This window comes from Salmo trutta, chromosome 17 (genome assembly GCF_901001165.1).
Source record: "Salmo trutta chromosome 17, fSalTru1.1, whole genome shotgun sequence".
Lineage (NCBI taxonomy): Eukaryota > Metazoa > Chordata > Actinopteri > Salmoniformes > Salmonidae > Salmo > Salmo trutta.
Genome location: NC_042973.1, coordinates 33,931,005 through 33,954,803, shown reverse-complemented (window position 1 = coordinate 33,954,803; position 23,799 = coordinate 33,931,005). Strand labels below are relative to the sequence as shown.

Genomic DNA, 23,799 nt, shown 5'->3' with positions numbered 1-23,799 from the left:
CAGTTCATGGAGCAGTAGCTTGCTGCTTAGACTACTGCTGCTTAGAGTACCATCCATCAACAATGAGTTATCAAGGACAGTCTTAATTAATAGCTAAACTTGCTCATGGAGTTGTTTTTCTGTTTTAACCCTGTCCCAAACCTTAATCCTCAATTTAACCAATTGGAATTAATGCCTAAATTGTTAACCAATTGGAATTAATGCCTGAAGTTAAGCCTAGAGTTTTTTCTATATCCCAATCCTTAGCTCTTTTTTAACCCAGTCGGAATGAATGCATTAACTTAACCGTAGATTTGTTTCTGTGAGCCTAACATGCCTAAAACATCTGGAGCTCATGCAGGAGCTGTGTGCCTGACTAAAGGATGTTGCCACTAGGGGCAACGCTGAGCGCTATTACCATCAAGTTGGCTTGGGTTTTGCTAGGGTTTTGTGGACGGGTGTGGCAGATGCGCATAATCCGTGAGCTCTGTCTTAGAGGATCATGTGTTCAATCACAGTGATAGACACACACTTTTGCAACTTCTAAATTTGCCGTTTGGAGCAACTTTGAAATTTGACGTTTGGAGACGTGGAAAAACGTCTAATTCTGCAGTGAGAATGTGAGAGCTTGTAGATAGGGGAGCCTGCAGCACAGTCAGTTTTCTCAAACACACTCTGATTTGTAGGAGAGTCAATAAACAACTTCAATACAACTACACACACACACACACACACACACACACACACACACACACACACACACACACACACACACACACACACACACACACACACACACACACACACACACACACACATACACACACACATACACACACACACATACACACACACACACACACACACAGTGAGCAGTGTTGTTTGGGTTAGTTCATTGTAGACAAGGCTGTCTTTCCTGCTTCACTGAGCTGAGATATACTGCCGTGACTGTCAGTAAAGCCTCAATGCTTACCTTCAGGTAAACAGGGGTGTGTGTGTGTGGTGGTGTGTGTGTGTGCTTGTGTCTATGTGTCTGAGTTTGTATGTCCTCTAGTATGTTACCTATTATTTCATCACTATTGAAACATCTGGGATACATATAACTCCTTCAAAAACAACTGTGTATCACCAACTGTTGACTTTCAACAATTACACAGCATTATTTATTCAGCTGGACTTATTTATTGCACCGAAATCATTTGTCGAGTTAACATTCAACAATCTAAGAAAAACATATAATGCTTCTGTACTTCAATACCCAGTGGAAAGACGTGAAGGAGAAGGAATGAGAAGGAGAACTAGATGGAGGGAGGAGGGAAACACAGAGGGGGGGGAGAGAGACAAATAGAAGAGAGAGAGAGTAAGAGAAGGGAGGGGGAGGGAGAGGAGAAAAACCAGAGACAGAGAGCTGCCTTTTCTTCATCTCTTCTCCTCTGTCTTTTAGTGAATCCTCCCTCATTCTTCTCCATCACTATTTCACTCCCTCCCCTCCTTCCTCTCCATATCTCCTCACCCCTCCCATCAGGGGACACGATTCCTCAAGTGGTATTTAGGGGAAAGACAAGAGACATTCCTCAACACCCGTTTCCACAAAACCCTCCCTAGCCACATCCTCAGACCCCTTTCCAGAACACCTCTCCCCATCCCACTGCTCTATACAGTAGGTAGGAGCTGCACCAGTGGGTTCCTAATGGGACTTGCGGTGTGATTCAGAAAGCCTGTTTAACACACACTCTGTGATGGAGAAGGTTCATCAACCTTTATGGTTCAATCAACACACCACCTGTTTACCCATAAACCAACCTAAACATGCAGAGATAGATAGTACATTAATGAATGCAACATGTACAGTATGTTTTCTCTTTTCATGGGCTCTGTTGTCCTTGTTTATTGTCACATACACCGGATAGGTGCAGTAAAATGTGTTGTTTTACAGGGTCAGCCAAAGTAGTATGTCGCCCCAGGAGCAAAACAGGGTTAAGTGCCTTGCCCAAAGGCAGTTCAACAGATGTTTTCACCTTGTCAGCTCAGGTATTTGGCCCAACGCTCTAACCAGTAGGCTACCTGGCTAAGTGAGACAGATGGTGCATTCATCATGGTGGGAAAGGTTTGACACCTCCTCAACAATGTGATTATGAGCATCTTCAGGTGTGTTTTTGGTGTGTGTGCATGCGTGTGGGGATGTGTGTGTGTGTCCGCAGTCAGTATACACATTAGAGGTCAGCACACATAATATTGTACATACATGGCTGAATCAGCATCTTGGACAGCACCCATAGTTTCACCAGCCTGTTCAGCACTGTGGACAGGGCTAGCGAGCCAAAGTAATATACACTGTGAAAAGTGAGAGAGTGTGTGTTTTACAGAGCTGTCTGTGTGTGTGTTCTCCAGTTATTACCTAGCCGAGGGTCGTACTGTCTCATCTGAACCTCCTCCACACAGTCGGCAGGGAACCAGCCTGTTCTCCCCTTGACCGTGCCCTCCCAGAAGCCTCCTTCTCCTATACTCAACACTGACACAGGGGGAGAGACAGAGACAGAGACACAGAGAAAGTTAACTACAGCATATGTACAGTTCATTGCAGGTTAACAGATACAGATGAGTCTCCACTGTGGCTAAAAGGAAGTAGATGTCACAGAACGTTGAGTGGAGTAAGCTGTAAGTTCATAATCACAGAGTCAGCTCTTGTATCTTGTGGATAAAGTGGACACAATTGAATTTGAATTTGTATTTTGACCAGGAAGTCCCATTGAGGTCGGAAGACCTCTTTTTCATTTTATTTCCTGAAAATAACAGATGCAAACCCAACACTGGCAATCACTCAGTAACTAGCCATTCAATTGCATGGCAATGGGTTGTGTGTGTTCTTAGTCAAGGCAGGCATTTGGTGTGTGTGTGTGTCTCAGTGTGTGTTTTTGTGTGTGTGGTGTGTAATTGCGTGCATGAGTGTGCCCTGCCGTGGTAATTAGAGACGAATGTATGGTTGATATTCATCTTCGCTGCAGGACTGAGTCAAGCGCTCATTTCCACTAAGCTCATCCGCTACCGCAACACACACATGTTAACATACACATTCATTACGCACAGGCTAACAACAAGACTAAGGAGCTGGACATACACATATATCGACACACACATAAACGAACACCAGCTGGAACTCTGGCTGTGTTCTACTGAACCCTCATCCATCCATGGTTGCTAGGTTACGGCAAAGTCAGGTTGCAACATGCAGCTGGTTTGAAGAATGTTAGAATGATGGGATGTTAACCTATTGGAATGTTAACATGTTGGAATGTTGGAATGTGCTACCCAGGATGAATTCCCCAATCTCACTTTGTGAATGACACTTGACTTCTTATATCTCAGGACAGGTGACCATACGTTGGAAACTGCACAAGCACGTCACTAGCCTGCCAGTACACATCTGCTACCTCAGCATGGAAAATCCAGCATAGAACCAGAGTCCCTGAGTTCCAGGCAAAGGCAGGGCTCACTCTGATCGGATAGAGGAGCTGCATCGACCCCCTCTCCTAGAGGAAACCTGCTGTGTTCCCTCTCTCTGATCACAGCTTAAACCTGCTTCACTGTGTCAGTCTCCTGGGTATACTCCCTCTATGCCGTTCCCTGTCCTTTGGCTTGGCATACAACCATTACATAGCACTAAGCGATTACTTGCCTTCGCTCTATCCAGAAATGTCTCAACAGTGAAATATGGTAGACCTTCAGGGAACTGACACACACACACCCCATCATCTCTAATTCCCTTCTTCAGCTGAATATACCCGAGCTAGCTGTAATCAAGGACCAGGAAATCAGCCTGCCAATTAGCAGACAGCCACAGGAACCATGATGATAAGCTCCTCAATAACCCCAGAGCATTGCATCACCACTTAAAGATGCAGTCTGGGGCCTCCCGAGTGGCACAGCGGTCTACGGCACAGCATTGCAGTACTTGAGGCGTCACTACAGACCCGGGTTCAAACCCAGGCTGTGTCGCAGCCGGCCGCGACCTGGAGACCCATGAGGCGGTGCACAATTTGCCCAGCGTCGTCCAGGTTAGGGGAGGGTTTGGCCGGCCGGGATGTCCTTGTCCCATCGCGTTTTAGCAACTCCTGTGGCGGACCAGGGCGCATGCACGCTGACACGGTCGCCAGCTCAACACATTGGTGCGGCTGGCTTCCGGGTTAAGCAAGTAGTGTGTCAAGAAGCAGTGTGGCTTGGTAGGGTCGTGTTTCAGAGGACGTATGGCTCTCGACCTTCGCCTCTCCCGTATCTGTACGGGAGTTGCAGCGAGCGATGGGACAAGACCAATTGATATCACGAAAAAGGGGTACAAATTCGTAAAATAGTATGAACATTTAATTCAGAACGTATCATCATGACATAGTACACAAAAAATGGGGACCCGTTTTGGCTGAAGCAACACTTTCAAAACTACTGTCTGAAATGATATAAAGATTCTGGAGCATAACTGTAATCCTCTCTCTGACGTAAACTCATATCACACATCAACATTCATACCTCAGTTCAAATTCAACGTTACTTCTGAGTCTCTTCAAACATCCCAAATCACATGAACATTGGATTTTGTTCATGACCACTATTAGTCCACTATTGTTGAACGTGTATCTTGATGAATGTCAGAAGGCAGAGTCAAACATTGGGGATTGAAATGATAAAAAGGTGAACCTTTACAAGCAGTGTGGATGAACCATGAGTGTCCTTTGGACTCATGTTTTCTATTCCAACACATGAATGCATTATTTTTCAACCCCAAACTTCTGCTCAGAATGACATGCTGAACTAGAGATTAAAGTGGCAGGACACAAATGTCAAAAGTATTTCTGATTGGTTCTGCTCTCCATCACTCAGTCACACCACATGAGTCAACAATTTGCTTCATGCTGCAGGCTCACCACTCAAACTGGTGAGCATGTTAAACCATTCCCTTATCTTTACTCTGCGAGGAGTGTGTTCCTGTGTGTGTGTGTGTGTGTGTGTGTGTGTGTGTGTGTGTGTGTGTGTGTGTGTGTGTTTGAACACCATGAAATAAGACCCCTGACAGTGCCACTACCAGAACCAGACTGTGACCGTCACCGATCACACTGAAGCGGAGAGAGCGAGAGAGAGAAAAAAGAAAGGGAGAGCAAGAAAGTGCCACAGAGAACAGAGTAATTGAGAGTGAAGGCTGATGAAATACACTTCATAAAAAGCTCAAATAACCCTGGTCCCCACACACGTACACATTCACAAACAAGGTTTTAGGAGCGTCACCCTTACAGTGCCACTATTCAAATCAAATCAAATTAAATTTCATTGGTTGCATACACATATTTGCAGATGTTGTCGCAGGTGCAGCTAAGTGCTTGTGCGTCTAGCTCCAACAGTGCAGTAATACATAGCAGTCCAAAACAATACAAAAAAATCCCCCAAATTAAAATTAAGAAATATCAGAACGAGCAATGTTAGAGTATATATAAATAATGGTGTGTATAGAAAGTATGGACAGTTAAGTGATAACGCCTGAGAAGCCGGTGTTTGGAGGATATGAGGATATATTGGCACAGGTGTTGTTAGGCCCGAGACCGTAGTCAATATATCCTCCAAACACCGGCTTCGAGGGCATTATCAGTTTTATACAACGGGTTACCAACATATTAAAATAATAATTTACCTATTTTCATTAACGTTATTTTGATAAATTTATTCATACTATTTCATCCTTCCACAAGATATTGTCCCGACACAAATCTGGGGTTGCTACCCAAGCCGGCTGGTCGTTTGATATATTGGTTCGGTTGCCAGAGACGCGACCCAGTCTTTCAGTCTTTTTGTTCTGTATCTATGGACGCGACCTAGACGTTCGTTCTAAATATTCCATTGCCATACTGGCTGGCAACGTTCTTACCCCTTGCTTGCTAACTAGCCACCTACGGATAACTTACAGTTACGTCAAACAGTGCAGCCAGAAAGCTGCATTTGCATTTGTTTAAGCTGTTTTCTAGTGATATTTATTTGGATACATCCATAACAAATGAAATCAAATTGTATGTCACATGCTCCAAATACAACAGTGAAATGCTTACATACAAGCCCTTAACCAAGAATGCAGTTTTAAGAAAATAGAGTTAAGAAAATACTTACTAAATAAACTAAAGTAAAACAAATAAAGAATATAAAAAATAACACAGTAAAATAACAATAATGAGACTTTATTCAGGGGTACCAGTACATTCTGGCTGCACTCTACGTGGTTGTAAGTTAGCCGCAAGGGACAAGACGGGATAAGAACGTTCCTGAGTCAATGTATATGTTAGTCAAGGTTATTTGTACAAGTAGGCAGGGGTAAAGTAACTATGCATAGATAATAAACAGCGAGTAGCAGCAGTGTAAAAACAAAGGGGTGGGGGGGTGTCAATGCAAATAGTACCGGTGGAAATTGTATTAATTGTTCAGCAGTCTTATGGCTTGGGGATAGAAGCTGTTAAGGAGCCTTTTGGACCTAGACTTGGTGCTCCGGTACAACTAGCCGTGTGGTAGCAGAGAGAACAGTTTATGACTTGGGTAACTGGAGTCTTAGACAGTTTTTTTGACCTTCCTCTGACACCGCCAACTATATAGGTCCTGGATAGCAGGAAGCTTGGCCCTGGTGATGTACTGGGCCGTACGCGCTACCCTCTGTAGCACCTTAAGGTCAAATGCCGAGGAGTTTCCATACCAGGCGGTGATGCAACCGGTCAGGATACTCTCGATGGTGCAGCTGTAGAACTTTTTGAGGATCTGGGGACCCATGCCAAATCTTTTCAGTCTCCTGAGGGGGAAAAGCCGTTGTCGTGCCCTTACAACTTTCTTGGTGTGTTTAGACCATGATAGCTCATTGGTGATGTGGACACCAAGGAATTTGAAACTCTCGACCTGCTCCACTACAGCCCCGTCAATGTGAATGGGGCCATGTTCGGCCCTCCTTTTCCTGTAGTCCACGATCATCTCCTTTGTCTTGATCACGTTGAGGGAGAGGTTGTTGTCCTGATTCCACACTGCCAGGTCTCTGACCTCCTCCATATAGGCTGTCTCACCGTTGTTGGTGATGAGGCCTACCACCGTTATGTCGTCAGCAAACTTAATGATGGCGTTGGAGTCATACTTGGACACGCAGTCGTGGGTGAACAGGTAGTACAGGAGGGGACTAAGCATGAACCCGTGAGGGGCCCCCGTGTTGAGGATCAGCGTGGCAGATGTGTTGTTGCCTACCCTTACCACCTGGGGGCGGCCCGTCAGGAAGTCCAGGATCCAGTTGCAGAGGGAGGTGTTTAGTCCCAGGGTCCTTAGCTTAGTGATGAGATTTGTGGGCACTAAGGTGTTGAACGCTGAGCTGTAGTTAATGAACAGCATTCTCAATAGGTGCTCCTTTTGTCCAGGTGGGAAAGGGCAGTGTGGAGTCCGACTGAGATTGCGTCATCTGTGGAGCTAACAATGAGCTAATGATGCACAATTTCACCTGGCATAGAACATTATTTTTTCTTGTCAGGACACTGTTGTTCAGAGGAGATAGCCAACAACATAGCTAGCACAATCATTTCAAACTGAAGCTGGAAAGACTGCAAACTATCTGCACTTCTTTTTGTTTTACCTGTTTTCTATTGATAGTTCTTTGTATAAATCCATAAAAAATTATGCTGATTCATGTTTTCGACTGGCTGAGAAAAGCTGTATGTTTCATCCTGACTCCCGACACGTTCATTATTATGGGACAGCTGGAGATCGAATTTCAATATTGAAACAATGTTGCAAATGTAGGAGACAGACAGCAAGGTTTATACAAACGTCAACTGTTGAAAACTAAATGTTAGTCTAAAAGAAATATAGAGATAATGTCTAAATGCTTTTTATAGTGGGTGGAGATCAACTCTATAAATTGCCTGGCTGGGCTGATGAGACAGTGGATTGCACAGTCAGATGGAACAGAGTAAATAGGCATTTTAACAGCATAGATTTAGCCAGTGATAACTTGTGGTATAGACACCGGCTGGAATGCGGTTTTTATCAATCAGCATTCAGGATTACTCACACCCGTTGAATAATATATGAATAGAAAATGTCTACAGCAATAGTTATACAGGATGAACAATGAGTAGAATACAGTATATACTAAACAAAAATCCAAACGCAACATGCAAGAATTTCTAAGATTTTACTGAGATAGTTCTCCCGACCCCTCCTGTCTCAGCCTCCAGTATTTATGTGTCGGGGGGATAGGTTCAGTCTGTTATATCTGGAGTATTTCTCTTGTCTTATCCAGTGTACTGTGTGAATTTAAGTATGCTCCCTCTAAATCTCTCTCTTTCTCTCTGTCTCTGTCTCTCTCTCTCTTCTCTCGGAGGACCTGAGCGCTAGGACCATGCCTCAGGACTACCTGGCCTGATGACTCCTTGCTGCCCCCAGTCCATCTGGTCATGCTGCTGCTCCAGTTTCAACTGTTCTGCCTGTGGCTATGGAACCCTGACCTGTTCACCGGACGTGCTACTGTATCTTGTCCCTGACATGCTGTTTTCGACTCTCTCTCTTTCTACTGCACCTGCTGTCTAACTCTGAATGATCGGCTATGAAAAGACTCCTGACATTTACTCCTGAGGTGCTGACCTGTTGCACCATCTACAACCACTGTGATTATTATTATTTGACCCTGTCAAACCCTGATCTGTTTCACCTGTCTTTGTGATTGTCTCCACCACCTTCCAGGTGTCACCCATTTTCCCCTGTGTATTTATAACTGTGTTCTCTGTTTGTCTGTTGCCAGTTCGTTTTGTTCATCAAGTCTACCAGTGTTTTTTTCCCTAGCTCCTGTCTTTGCAGGAGCTAGGGAAAACAGTTCCTGTTTTCTTGTTTCCCGGTGTTCACCATTCCTGCCTGCCCTGACCCTGAGCCTGCCTGCCGTCCTGTACCTTTGCCCCACCTATCTGGATTACTGACCTCTGCCTGCCCTTGACCTGCCCTTTTCCCTGCCCCTGTTCGAATAATAAACTTTTGCTATTTCTACACTGTCTGCACCTGGGTCTTATTCTTCAATGTGATAGACCTGCTGGTCATCTATGAACGATTGAACATTTTGGCAATGTACTGTTATAATCTCCACCCGGCACAGCCAGAAGAGGACTGGCCACCCCTCAGAGCCTGGTTCCTCTCTAGGTTTCTTCCTAGGTCCCTGCCTTTCCATGGAGTTTTTCCTAGCCACCATGCTTCTACATCTGCATTGCATGCTGTTTGGGGATTTAGGCTGGGTTTCTGTATAGCACTTTGTGACATCGGCTGATGTAAAAAGGGCTTTATAAATAAATTTGATTGATTTAAGGAAATCAGTCTATATCAATAACTTAGGACCTAATCTATGGATTTCACATGACTGGGAATACATATATGAATCTGTTGGTCACAGATACTGTATATAAAAAAAGTTGATCATGAATCAGAACCAGTGAGTATCTGGTGTGACCACCATTTGCCTCACGCAGCGAGACACATCTCCTTCACATAGAGCTGACTAGGCTGTTGATTGTGGCCTATGGAATGTTGTCCCACTCCTTTTCAATGGCTGTGCGAAGTTGCTGAATATTAGTGGGAACTGGAACAGGCTGTCATACACGTAGATCCAGAGCATCCCAAACATGCTCAATGGGTGACATGCCGGTGAGTATGCAGGCCATGGTATAACTGGGACATTTTCAGCTTCCAGAAATTGTGTACAGATCATTGTGACATGTGGGGCCATGCATTTTCATGCCGAAACATGAGGTGATGGCAGTGGATGAATGGCACGACAATGGTCCTCAGGATCTCGTCACTTTATCTCTGTGCATTAAAATTGCTATCAATAAAATGCAATTGTGTTCGTTGTCCGTAGCTTATGCCCATACCATAACCCCACAAACACCATGGGGCACTCTGTTCACAACATTGACATTAGCAAACTGCTCGCCCACACAACGCCATACATGTGGTCTGCGACTTCTTCACTACACTGTCTGTGAGATGACCATTTCAGGTCATCAGTGATGTGCAAGCCGAGGAACTTGAAGCTTTCACCCTCTCCACTGCAGCCCCGTTGATGTGGTTGGGGGCGTGCTCTCTCTGCTGTTTTCTGAAGTCCATGATCAGCTCCTTCGTTTTGTTGTTGTTGACAGAGAGGTTATTATCCTTGCACCCCTCTGCCAGGGCTTTCACCTTCTCCCTGTAGGCTGTCTCGTCCTTGTTGGTAATCAGGCCTACCACTGTCGTGTCATCAGCAAACTGTTATGTCGTGTGCCAAGGCCTGGTTGGCATGACTATTGGTCCTTTGAAACAGACGCTGGCACTCAGTGGCCCTGAAACAGGGCTCTGTGTGTGTGTGTGTTTAGTGGCCAAGTGGCACCAGTGTGTCTTTTGCTATCCAGACTGAGCTGGGTGCAAGGCCATAGAGAGGGAAAGAGGGAGAAACATAGAGGGAGGAGAGTTGAGAGAGCATATATAAAAGAAAGAAGACATGAGGTGAATATAAAGAGTGCAAGAGTGGAGGAAGAGGAAGAGAAGGTTGGAAATGGGGGAGAAATCAGAGGACAGATACAGGTAGGGGAATAGAAAAGAGGGTTGATGGACAGGAGAGAAGAGGCATAACCAGAAAACCAACACAGTGTGTTGTATGTGACTCTAACTGAGGTTAAAGCCAAGAGCTCATGGGTCATTCCACCAATTTGGAGCCCTTAGAGAAGTGTAACTTTTGATTTCACCTAATTTTAACATTCTGTCATAAAGATGTTCTACTTCATAAAAAAACATGTTTTGGCACCTCAGCAAGTCTTTATTCATATAAAAATATGCTTTATTGAATTCTCCATGTGGCCCTTTATTTAATATAGCAGGCTTTTAAAATTCAATATTGGTGCACAATTGACCCTTCGCTAAGCCCCGCCCCCCTTGGTCACTGTTGCAAACTCAGACAACATTTTTACGGGAAGCCCAATTCCCCAATCAACCACTGGTGAAATCCCCTCACAATGATCTCCAACTGTGTTTCTAATACACAATTAAATTAAATGCAGTATACCTCTTGCTAATCAGTAAACTCTGGGGTATGTTGTTGTGGACTGTCATTAGAATTGCTTCACAGGAACCTAGTAAAATTATGTTTGTAGTGTAGCTAGCCACTGAATGGCTTTGAATTCATTATCAACTTGCAGTCAAAGCCATAGCCACTTTTGGAGCTAACTAGTGCTCTCAAATTGTATCCTGATGTCATAAGCAGATGGGAGTTGTATTCATAACATTACTAAGTTTGCTGGCTAACATACATTATGAGAAAATAAGTTTTATTAAGTGTCTAGCTGACCAGCTGAGGTAGCAAACATTGTAACAAAAGTAATTATAATTTCAGATAAGAAAAATATTGCATTTCAGGAATCACAGTAGCAAGTACTCCTGGTGCAGTGTTAAATTATTTTGCCTTTTAAACATGACCTTTTTTTAAAGAAAACTCTGTTTGCCTATGCCCTCACTGGCTTTCATGCGATTTAAATGCGAGCTTGTCCGAGGTGTCGGAATTGACAACAGTTCCTATCCATTGGAGCGCTGCGATTGGTTGTCCAAAATTCTGGGGAGGTGCTGAGCAAAGACTCAATTTTTACTTAAAATATCAAAGGGATGCAAAATGCACTATTTTCGTGGAACGTCCCTCATAGTATAGTCCTGCATCGGGTCAGATACCCACGGTTCCCCAGCGAGTGACCCGCAAAAACTTCAGCTGGCGGTGGAATGAAAACATTATTTCGTGATTCAGAACAAATATATTCACATAGAATCTACAAGTATCTGGAACTATATTGGATGTGACACAATTCTTCCACAAGAAATTCCATCATGTGGTGTTTTGTTGAAACTGCGGTCTCAGGTGCTACTCCACAATCTCCCATAAGTGTTCAATTGGGTTGAGATCTGGTGACTGAGATGGCCATGGCAGATGGCTTACATTGTTATCATGCTCATCAAACCATTCACCAACTACTTGTGCCCAGTGGATGGGGGTATTGTCATTAATTGCTTAATTAACTCAGGAACCACAGCGGTATGGCAGCATCTGCTTTCAATGCACGTTGTATCCCTCATTTACACAAGTGTTTCCATTATTTTGGCAGTTACCAGTAGTAGCCTAGGCCAAAGCAGTGAACTGTCCATTATTTGTGTTTTGCTGAAACACTCCTAATTTGCCCCACATGCACCGTTTATATTCTCTCCCCCCACACATGACTACATTGCCAAGTTAACTTTTCCTGGCTAGCCTAGCTCACGTGAAAATGGCTAACGTAACCGACATAATAATGGTAGAATAACTCCATCGTGGAATCAGGAGGTTTGCGAGGGAAATCTCAGGTTTGGAAGGAGTCGTTGTAGACAAGGAGGTCAACAACCCGGTAGATGGATACTAAGCCTGAAAACAATTATCTGTTAATTATTATATTAATTCAGGCTTTTGTTCATTTCAACCATACGCAGGCTATATAGAGTTTAAACCTAGTCGGCTGTTAAACGTTTGAGTAGCTTATAGCCTATAAATATAGGCTATTTTTGCAGCCTATAGCCTATTCGATTCTGGAAATTGTTTATTTCTGAGTAACTATTAAGTACCTTACTGTAATAGATTTCCATTAAAATGGCAAAAATAGTTTTTTAGCAAAAATAAACAATTTAGCTTCTTTCTCAAGAAAGAATTTCGCTAAGACTGGGAGTGAGGCGTCAGTCATACAAAAGTTATACTTAAATCCAAACTGGTTCTCTAGCAAATTTTAAGAATGTTTCACCCCATGTTCAAGAATGGCCTTTTTCCATTTATTCAGATTACAACCTCTCACTTTCGGTTATTTGAAAACTTAATCATCTCCAAAATATCATTATTTTTAAAACAAGCCATAGAAGTTGGTTGCAATTTCAGTTTAATCCACCAGAATTTTTTTTACAAATAATACAACAAATATTGTGGTTAAAACTCAAACATATTATTAGACAGCTGTGACATAACAGATTGCAAAATAGTTGGGAAGAGATTTTCAATGTACCAATTTCCATGGCACAAGGGTTATGAACTGATACGCAAAACGACGCCAGATTCAAAACTCAATTATTATACAAAATTATTGCAACCAATAGAATATTATATGTATGGGGGATACAATTTTTAAGAGAGAGAATGCCAAGAGTGTGCAAAGCTTTCACTTTTTTGGTTACTACATGATTCCATATGGGTTATTTCATTGTTTTGATGTCTTCACTATTATTCTACAATGTAGAAAATAGTAAAAACAAAGAAAAACTCTTGAATGGGTAGGTGTGTCCAAACTTTTGACTGGTGCTGTATATAAATATATATATATTTACAAAAATATATATGGGGGATTGGAAATGATGCAGACAATTACATTGATTGGAGCTACAATCTATGTGCAATATTAAAGCTGATCTACCCCACAAATTTAAAAAAAAGACTGAGTGAGTGGGGAGCGGAAAACAGAAAACTAGCTGTTATTGGCAGAGAGGTTGGAATTCTTTGTTTTTGGTATATTAACCAAATTACAGCATTGTGATGTCACCATGGAATGCAAACCTGATGATTAGAAGTTTCTGTGTAGATTGTATTTTTAACCACAAACTATCAGGAAACACTGACCACATTTATTCACACTTTTACACTGTTATTTTCATCAGCTGCTGTACAATATGATACAAAACACAGGAAAAACAAAATATTGACTGCACTAGGCCTTTATATGTAAAATAGCCTTTTGAGTGACTAAAATATCACCCAAAATATTTTTGCGAGGCTAGAAATGCTCCACATTTCAGAAAAATTACTTTTTCTCTCATGGCTAACTACAAGGAAGTTTGAAAAGACTGGTTGAGTGGGTGGGGAGTTTATATTCATGAGCTTGTCTTGACTGACAGCTCTTTGAAATGAGCAGTGTTGCAGAAAAATCATCTCAAGCTAATTTAGTGATACACAAAGCAAATCAAGCAACATTGAAATTGCATCAGTAGCTAGGTTTCCATCCAATTGGCGACAGATTTTAATATGAATATTGTAGAATATGTGCATTTTCCTACCAGTGGTATGTTTCCACCAAATGGATTTGTTGCAGATTAAAAAAAAATGTGTGTGATGACGTAGTGCACACAAAATATATTAATTTGCTTAAGTTTTCATGTACCAAATAAAAATCTAAAGTTCAATGTGATTCCATCGCATTTTCAACTCTACCACTAGTTTTGCCACAAAAACTGTTGCTTTAAATAGAAAATATGCCTTCTCTGGTCTTGCACCTGCGCTCTAGCCAACAGCTCGCAGATACAGCGCGTGTAGGATGTGCGGGTTGTCTAGTCTACATGATGAGATTATTATGGATAAAAGCGCTAATATTTTTATTTGTCCAACATCGATCATCATGTCACCAGATAAGACCCTTGATATTTCTTGGAAAGGAGCATCAAGCTCATCACCATGTACTTTCACTACCCGGTGAAGTTCATAACAAATGTCATCTATAGCCTAATAAACTGCGAAGTTTCCCGGGTCGTAGTGGGAGGACCACACAACATATCATTGCGTGACTCCAAGTTTACTTTGATATGATGGTTATTATATCAACATTTGCGCATAAAGGCATTTCCGCCGCAATTTCTCGCATTATTTGTATGGACAGAAATATCACACCATGTTGAACAACAAATAGATTGTCGGCATTTATAAAATCGTACCAGGCATACCCTGTTTCCACCAGCCTGGTCGTGACTTTTTTCATGCATCAGGTAATTCATCCGCATGAAATGGTTGGATGGAAACCTGATAAGAAATGTACATTTATTTTATACATCTCACGTTTGGCATGTCTCTTGTGATGCGGTTCACAGCATCACAACATCTTTGCCATAGTTGAAGTGTAAACTTTTAATTATATTTGCTGACACCCTACAGTCAAATTTTGACACCAGTATAGTAGCTATCTAGCTATATAAACCACGCTCCTCTGCAAACATGCGTTCTCCGATGTACCTTTTTAAATTAGGTAATAGAATATCATGTTACCGTTGGTGTATTAAAATAAGAGTTAGGGTGATGTTACGGAACGCCTTGCCAAATATCCAATGGTAGAGCGTGGCGCGAAATACAAAAACCTTAAAAATGCTATAACTTCAATTTCTCAAACATATTACTATTTTACACCATTTGAAAGATAAGACTCTCGTTAACCTGTTATGGATAGGGGGCAGTATTTTCACGGCAGGATAAAAAACGTACCCGATTTAATCTGTTTATTACTCCTGCCCAGAAACTAGAATATGCATATAATTGTTTGATTTGGATAGAAAACACCCTAAAGTTGATAAAACTGTTTGAATGGTGTCTGTGAGTATAACAGAACTCATATGGCAGGCCAAAACCTGAGAAGATTCCAAACAGGAAGTGCCCTCTCTGACCATTTCTTGGCCTTCTTTAGCCTCTTTATTGAAAACAGAGGATCTCTGCTGTAACGTGACACTTTCTAATGCTCCCATAGGCTCTCAGAAGGCGCCAGAACGTTGAATGATGACTCTGCAGTCCCTGGCTGAAAAACAGTAGCGCATTTGGAAAGTGGTTGATCTGAGAACAATGAGAGGGTGCGCGCATGGACGTCCATTTTACATTTTCAGTCTTTGAACGAAAACGACGTCTCCCGGTCGGAATATTATCGCTATTTTACGAGAAAAATCGCATAAAAATTGATTTTAAACAGTGTTTGACATGCTTCGAAGTACGGTAATGGAATATTTTTACATTTTTTGTCACGATACGCGCCGGCGCGTCACCCTTCGTTACCCTTCGGATAGTGTCTTGAACGCACAAACAAAACGCCGCTATTTGGATATAACTATGGATTATTTGGAACCAAACCAACATTTATTGTTGAAGTAGAAGTCCTGGGAGTACATTCTGACGAAGAACAGCAAAGGTAACCGCTATGTCAGATTTTAAAATAGCTTTTCGACGAAAGCACATTTTGCAATATTCTGAGTACATAGCTCAGCCATCACAGGCTAGCTATTCAGACACCCGCCAACTTTGGGGCAACCTAAACTCAGAATTACCATTAGAAAAATTGGATTACCTTTGCTGTTCTTCGTCAGAATGCACTCCCAGGACTTCTACTTCCAAATAATCCATAGTTATCTCCAAATACCTCCGTTTTGTTTGTGCGTTCAGGTCACTATCCAAAGGGTAACGCGCGAGCGCATTTCGTGACAAAAAATGTCTAAATATTCCATTACCGTACTTAGAAGCATGTCAAACGCTGTTATACATCTATTTTTATGCTATTTTTCTCGTAAAATAGCGATAATATTCCAACCGGACAACATTGTATTCATTCAAAGAGGGAAAGAAAAAAATGGCGAGGTCTCGTGAACGCGCATCTCCAGTCTCTCTGTCCCCAGGCAGACCACTGACAAACTCTGCTCCTGTTATCTGCCCAGAGACAGGAGACACGTCAATCCGCTTTCTGAAGGCTTTAGAGAGCCAATGGAAACCTTCGAAAGTGTCACGTAACAGCTCAGATGCTGTAATTTCGATAGAGATGCAACATAAGGACTACAAATTGTCAGACAGGCCACTTCCTGCATGGAATCTTCTCAGGTCTTTGCCTGCCATATGAGTTCTGTTATACTCACAGACACCATTCAAACAGTTTTAGAAACTTTAGAGTGTTTTCTATCCAAATCTACTAATTATATGCATATTTTAGTTTCTGGGCAAGAGTAGTAACCAGATTAAATCGGGTACGTTTTTTATCCGGCCTTGAAAATACTGCCCCCTATCCACAACAGGTTTTAATAATCGCGTCTTCTGAATCCAAGTGTTTGACATGGGGGATGGGACCTGTAACTTTATGATGACACTTTATCAATGTAGAAGCGACAGTCATTTTTCATACTTTGATTTGGTTTCATCCCAATATGAAATATTACTGTTAGTGACCTTCAACATCAATAATGTTATTTGGTGGGTCATGAATAGGCTATCAGAACAATTATATGTGGGTGGGTGGAGTGGTGGAGAAAAATCTGTCCTGATGTCGGGTATTGGGTGGGGCTCGGAAATGATGTGGCCGGCGCGGGGCGGGTGCAGCTACAAAAAATGGAGCCGTGCAGGACTCTACCTAATAGTGTAAAACAGTGTAAAGCTACATTAGCCAAACAGTTCACAATCAACACCTCAGCAGGACCTAGATCAGCCACAGACTGGACAACACCAGCTACAGTACTACAGCACCTCTGGACAACACCAGCTACAGTACTACAGCACCACTGGACAACAACAGCTACAGTACTACAGAACCACTGGACAACACCAGCTACAGTACTACAGCACCACTGGACAACACCAGCTACAGTACTACAGCACCACTGGACAACACCAGCTACAGTACTACAGAACCACTGGACAACACCAGCTATAGTACTACAGCACCACTGGACAACACCAGCTACAGTACTACAGCACCACTGGACAATACCAGCTACAGTACTACAGCACCACTGGACAACACCAGCTACAGTACTACAGCACCACTGGACAACACCAGCTACAGTACTACAGCACCACTGGACAACACCAGCTACAGTACTACAGCACCACTGGACAACACCAGCTACAGTACTACAGCACCACTGGACAACACCAGCTACAGTACTACAGCACCACTGGACAACACCAGCTACAGTACTACAGCACCACTGGACGAACACCAGCTACAGTACTACAGCACCACTGGACAACACCAGCTACAGTACTACAGCACCACTGGACAACACCAGCTACAGTACTACAGCACCACTGGACAACACCAGCTACAGTACTACAGCACCACTGGACAACACCAGCTACAGTACTACAGCAACACTGGACAACACCAGCTACAGTACTACAGCACCACTGGACAACACCAGCTGCAGTACTACAGCACCACTGGACAACAACAGCTACAGTACTACAGCACCACTGGACAATACCAGCTACAGTACTACAGCACCACTGGACAACACCAGCTACAGTACTACAGCACCACTGGACAACACCAGCTACAGTACTACAGCACCACTGGACAACACCAGCTACAGTACTACAGCACCACTGGACAACACCAGCTACAGCATACAGCACCACTGGCTTCATGCTGGTTTATAATCACCTCTACAGGTACACAGCAGTGGGCGACACAAAGGACAGATGTCACAAAACAGGGTATCTGTCAACTCATGGAACAATAACAGATGTGCTATTTGGTTTTTTAAACTGGGCCTCAAACATTTTACTTACTAAAGGGGGGGTAAGTCAACTAATCTTTGTAGTCCAAGCCTTTGGAAACAGTCACACCTGCATTAACTGATCATAGTTTCCATCATGTTCTATGGGAAGAGTTTCTTGTAGGGAACTCAACAGAGTCACTCCACCTCTGAGAGTCAGTGGGTTCTCCAGTCATTCCACTGCAACAATAGACTCTGTGTGAGCTGGATAGCTATTGTTCCACAATCCACAAAACATTTTCTGTGGCAGACATGGACAGGCCTAATTAAACACTAATACAGTAATCATGCGCAGGGGATGGACAAAGAAAGAGGGGGAGAGAGAGAACGAAAGACAAAGACAAATAGAGGGGTAGTGAGAGAGGTGAGAATGAAAGGGAGCAAGAGAGGGAGGGATACAAAAGCAGAGGAATAATCCTCATCAAAACACAAACTATCATTGAAAGGTGATGCATTTGAGTGTGGTGTGGATACATGTCTGTATGCATTACTTTGTTGGTATAGTATGTAAGTGTAGTAGTGAGTGATTGTGTGTGTTTCAAATTTCAAGTTGTACTGTCAAGTGCACAACTGCAGTGAAATGCCTTTCTTGCAAGTTCTTTCCCAACAATGCAGCAATCAATATCAGTATACTATAATAAAAGTCAAGTAGAAGAAAAAAACACAAGAAATAGAAAAAAGAACACAAGAGAGCAAGTAAGCTACAGTACAGTATATACAGGGTCAGTTCCAGGGTCAGTAGCTACATACAGGGTCAGTTCCAGGGTCAGCAGCTATATACAGGGTCAGTTCCAGGGTCAGTAGCTATATACAGGGTCAGTTCCAGGGTCAGTAGCTATATATAACGTATATAGTTAGCTATATACAGCTAACTACAACGTTTTCAGACAAGATAGAACGACCAAAGGGGGCGGTGTTGCAATCTACTGCAGAGATAGCTTGCAGAGTTCTGTCCTGCTATCCAGGTCTGTACCCAAACAATTTGAACTTCTACTTTTAAAAATCCACCTCTCCAAAAACAAGTCTCTCACCGTTGCCGCCTGCTATAGACCCCCCTCGGCCCCTAGCTGTGCTCTGGACACCATATGTGAACTGATTGCCCCCCATCTATCTTCAGAGCTCGTGCTACTAGGTGACCTAAACTGGGACATGCTTAACACCCCAGCCATTCTACAATCCAAGCTTGATGCCCTCAATCTCACACAAATTATTAATGAACCCACCAGGTACAACCCCAAAGCCGCAAACACTGGCACCCTCATAGATATCATCCTAACCAATGTGCCCTCTAATTACACCTCTGCTGTTTTCAACCAAGATCTCAGCGATCACTGCCTCATTGCCTGCACCCGTAATGGGTCAGCGGTCAAACGACCTCCACTCATCACTGTCAAACGCTCCCTGAAACATTTCAACGAGCAAGCCTTTCTAATCGACCTGGCCCTGGTATCCTGGAAGGATATTGACCTCATCCCGTCAGTAGAGGATGCCTGGTTATTTTTTAAAAATGCCTTCCTCTCCATCTTAAATAAGCATGCCCCTTTCAAGAAATTTAGAACCAGGAACAGATATAGCCCTTGGTTCTCCCCAGACCTGACTGCCCTTAACCAACACAAAAATATCCTGTGGCGTTCTGCATTAGCATCGAACTGCCCCCGCGATATGCAACTTTTTAGGGAAGTTAGAAACCAATACACACAGGCAGTTAGAAACGCCAAGGCTAGCTTTTTCAAACAGAAATTTGCTTCGTGCAACTCCAACTCTAAAAAGTTCTGGGACATTGTAAAGTCCATGGAGAATAAGAACACCTCCTCCCAACTGCCCACTGCACTGAGGATAGGAAACTCTGTCACCACCGATAAGCCCACTATAATTGAGAATTTCAATAAGCATTTTTCTACGGCTGGCCATGCTTTCCACCTAACTACCCCTACTGCATTCAACAGCACTGCACCCCCCACAGCTACTCGCCCAAGCCTCCCCCATTTCTCCTTCTCCCAAATCCATTCAGCTGATGTTCTGAAAGAGCTGCAAAATCTGGACCCCTACAAATCAGCTGGGCTTGACAATCTGGACCCTTTCTTTCTAAAATTATCTGCCGAAATTATTGCAACCCCTATTACTAGCCTGTTCAACCTCTCTTTCGTGTCGTCTGAGATTCCCATAGATTGGAAAGCAGCTGCTGTCATCCCCCTCTTCAAAGGAGGTGACACTCTTGACCCAAGTTGCTACAGACCTATATCCATCCTACCCTGCCTTTCTAAGGTCTTCGAAAGCCAAGTCAACAAACAGATTACCAACTATTTTGAATCCCACCGCACCCTCTCCGCTATGCAATCTGGTTTCAGAGCTGGTCATGGGTGCACCTCAGCCACGCTCAAGGTCCTAAACGACATCGTAACCGCCATCGATAAGAAACATTACTGTGCTGCCGTATTCATTGACCTGGCCAAAGCTTTTGACTCTGTTAATCACCACATCCTCATCGGCAGACTTAGTAGCCTTGGTTTCTCAAACGATTGCGTCGCCTGGTTCACCAACTACTTCTCTGACAGAGTTCAGTGTGTCAAATCGGAGGGCCTACTGTCTGGACCTCTGGCAGTCTCTATGGGGTACCACAGGGTTCAATTCTTGGGCCAACTCTTTTCTCTGTATACATAAATGATGTCGCTCTTGCTGCTGGTGAATCTCTGATCCACCTCTACGCAGACGACACCATTCTGTATACTTCTGGCCCTTCTTTGGACACTGTGTTAACAACCCTCCAGACGAGCTTCAATGCCATTCAACTCTCCTTCCGTGGTCTCCAACTGCTCCTAAACACAAGTAAAACTAAATGCATGCTCTTCAACCGATCGCTGCCTGCACCTGCCCGCCCATCCAGCATAACTTCTCTGGACGGTTCTAACTTAGAATTTGTGGACAACTACAAATACCTAGGTGTCTGGTTAGACTGTAAACTCTCCTTCCAGACTCACATCAATCATCTCCAATCCAAAGTGAAATCTAGAATTGGCTTCCTATTTCGCAACAAAGCATCCTTCACTCATGCTGCCAAACATACCCTCGTAAAACTGACCATCCTACCAATCCTCGACTTCGGCGATGTCATTTACAAAATAGCCTCCAATACCCTACTCAACAAGCTGGATGCAGTCTATCACAGTGCCATCCGTTTTGTCACCAAAGCACCATATACAACCCACCACTGCGACCTGTATGCTCTCGTTGGCTGGCCTTCACTTCATCATCGTCGCCAAACACATTGGCTCCAGGTCATCTACAAGACCCTGCTAGGTAAAGTCCCCCCTTATCTCCGCTCACTGGTCACCATAGCAGCACCCACCTGTAGCACGCGCTCCAGCAGGTATATCTCTCTGGTCACCCCTAAAGCCAACTCCTCCTTTGGTCGTCTCTCCTTCCAGTTCTCAGCTGCCAATGATTGGAACGAACTACAAAAATCTCTAAAACTGGAAACACTTATCTCCCTCACTAGCTTTAAGCACCAGCTGTCAGAGCAGCTCACAGATCTCTGCACCTGTACATAGCCCATCTTTAATTGAGCCCAAACTACTACCTTTTCCCCTACTGTATTTATTTATTTTATTTATTTTGCTCCTTTGCACCATATTATTTATATTTTAACTTTGAACTTTCTTCAAACTACAAATCTACCATTCCAGTGTTTTTTCTTGCCATACTTTATTTACTTTGCCACCATGGCATTTTTTTGCCTTTACCTCCATTATCTCACATCATTTGCTCACATTGTATATAGTCTTATTTTTTTCTACTGCATCATTGATTGTATGTTGTGTAACTCTGTGTTTTTGTATGTTGTCGAACTGCTTTGCTTTATCTTGGCCAGGTCGCAATTGTAAATGAGAACTTGTTCTCAACTTGCCTACCTGGTTAAATAAAGGTGAAATAAAAAAAAATAAAAAAAAATACAGGGTCAGTTCCAGGGTCAGCAGCTATATACAGGGTCAGTTCCAGGGTCAGCAGCTATATACAGGGTCAGTTCCAGGGTCAGTAGCTATATACAGGGTCAGTTCCAGGGTCAGTAGCTATATACAGGGTCAGTTCCAGGGTCAGTAGCTATATACAGGGTCAGTTCCAGGGTCAGTAGCTATATACAGGGTCAGTTCCAGGGTCAGCAGCTATATACAGGGTCAGTTCCGGGGTCAGTAGCTATATATAGGGTCAGTTCCAGGGTCAGTAGCTACATACAGGGTCAGTTCCAGGGTCAGTAGCTATATACAGGGTCAGTTCCAGGGTCAGTAGCTACATATAGGGTCAGTTCCAGGGTCAGTAGCTACATACAGGGTCAGTTCCAGGGTCAGTAGCTATATACAGGGTCAGTTCCAGGGTCAGTAGCTACATACAGGGTCAGTTCCAGGGTCAGTAGCTATATATAGGGTCAGTTCCAGGGTCAGTAGCTATATATAGGGTCAGTTCCAGGATCAGTAGCTACATACAGGGTCAGTTCCAAGGTCAGTAGCTATATACAGGGTCAGTTCCAGGGTCAGTAGCTACATACAGGGTCAGTTCCAGGGTCAGTAGCTATATATAGCGTCAGTTCCAGGGTCAGTAGCTATATATAGGGTCAGTTCCAGGATCAGTAGCTATATACAGGGTCAGTTCCAGGGTCAGTAGCTACATACAGGGTCAGTTCCAGGGTCAGTAGCTATATATAGGGTCAGTTCCAGGGTCAGTAGCTACATACAGGGTCAGTTCCAGGGTCAGTAGCTATATACAGGGTCAGTTCCAGGGTCAGTAGCTATATATAGGGTCAGTTCCAGGGTCAGTAGCTACATATAGGGTCAGTTCCAGGGTCAGTAGCTATATATAGGGTCAGTTCCAGGGTCAGTAGCTATATACAGGGTCAGTTCCAGGGTCAGTAGCTATATATAGGGTCAGTTCCAGGGTCAGTAGCTACATATAGGGTCAGTTCCAGGGTCAGTAGCTATATATAGGGTCAGTTCCAGGGTCAGTAGCTATATATAGGGTCAGTTCCAGGGTCAGTAGCTACATATAGGGTCAGTTCCAGGGTCAGTAGCTATATACAGGGTCAGTTCCAGGGTCAGTAGCTACATACAGGGTCAGTTCCAGGGTCAGTAGCTACATATAGGGTCAGTTCCAGGGTCAGTAGCTATATACAGGGTCAGTTCCAGGGTCAGTAGCTACATACAGGGTCAGTTCCAGGGTCAGTAGCTACATATAGGGTCAGTTCCAGGGTCAGTAGCTATATACAGGGTCAGTTCCAGGGTCAGTAGCTACATATAGGGTCAGTTCCAGGGTCAGTAGCTACATATAGGGTCAGTTCCAGGGTCAGTAGCTATATATAGGGTCAGTTCCAGGGTCAGTAGCTATATATAGGGTCAGTTCCAGGGTCAGTAGCTATATACAGGGTCAGTTCCAGGGTCAGTAGCTATATATAGGGTCAGTTCCAGGGTCAGTAGCTAT

At 43.4% G+C, this 23,799-nt stretch overlaps 1 protein-coding gene across 5 annotated transcripts in view; it reads right to left on the bottom strand.

Annotated features, from left to right (window-relative positions):
* The window catches only part of LOC115152085 (SH3 and multiple ankyrin repeat domains protein 3), a 98,501-nt gene that overhangs the window by 44,841 nt on the left and 29,861 nt on the right, over positions 1-23,799 (bottom strand). For 4 of the 5 annotated variants that reach the window (XM_029696594.1, XM_029696590.1, XM_029696589.1 and 1 more), the window contains one exon: positions 2,378-2,491. In XM_029696594.1, coding sequence (XP_029552454.1) covers positions 2,378-2,402 — 25 coding nt within the window. In that variant the 5' untranslated portion in view covers positions 2,403-2,491. Of the gene's footprint in view, positions 1-2,377; positions 2,492-23,799 lie in introns of those variants that run through there. The other variant, XM_029696592.1, reaches the window with a different exon arrangement.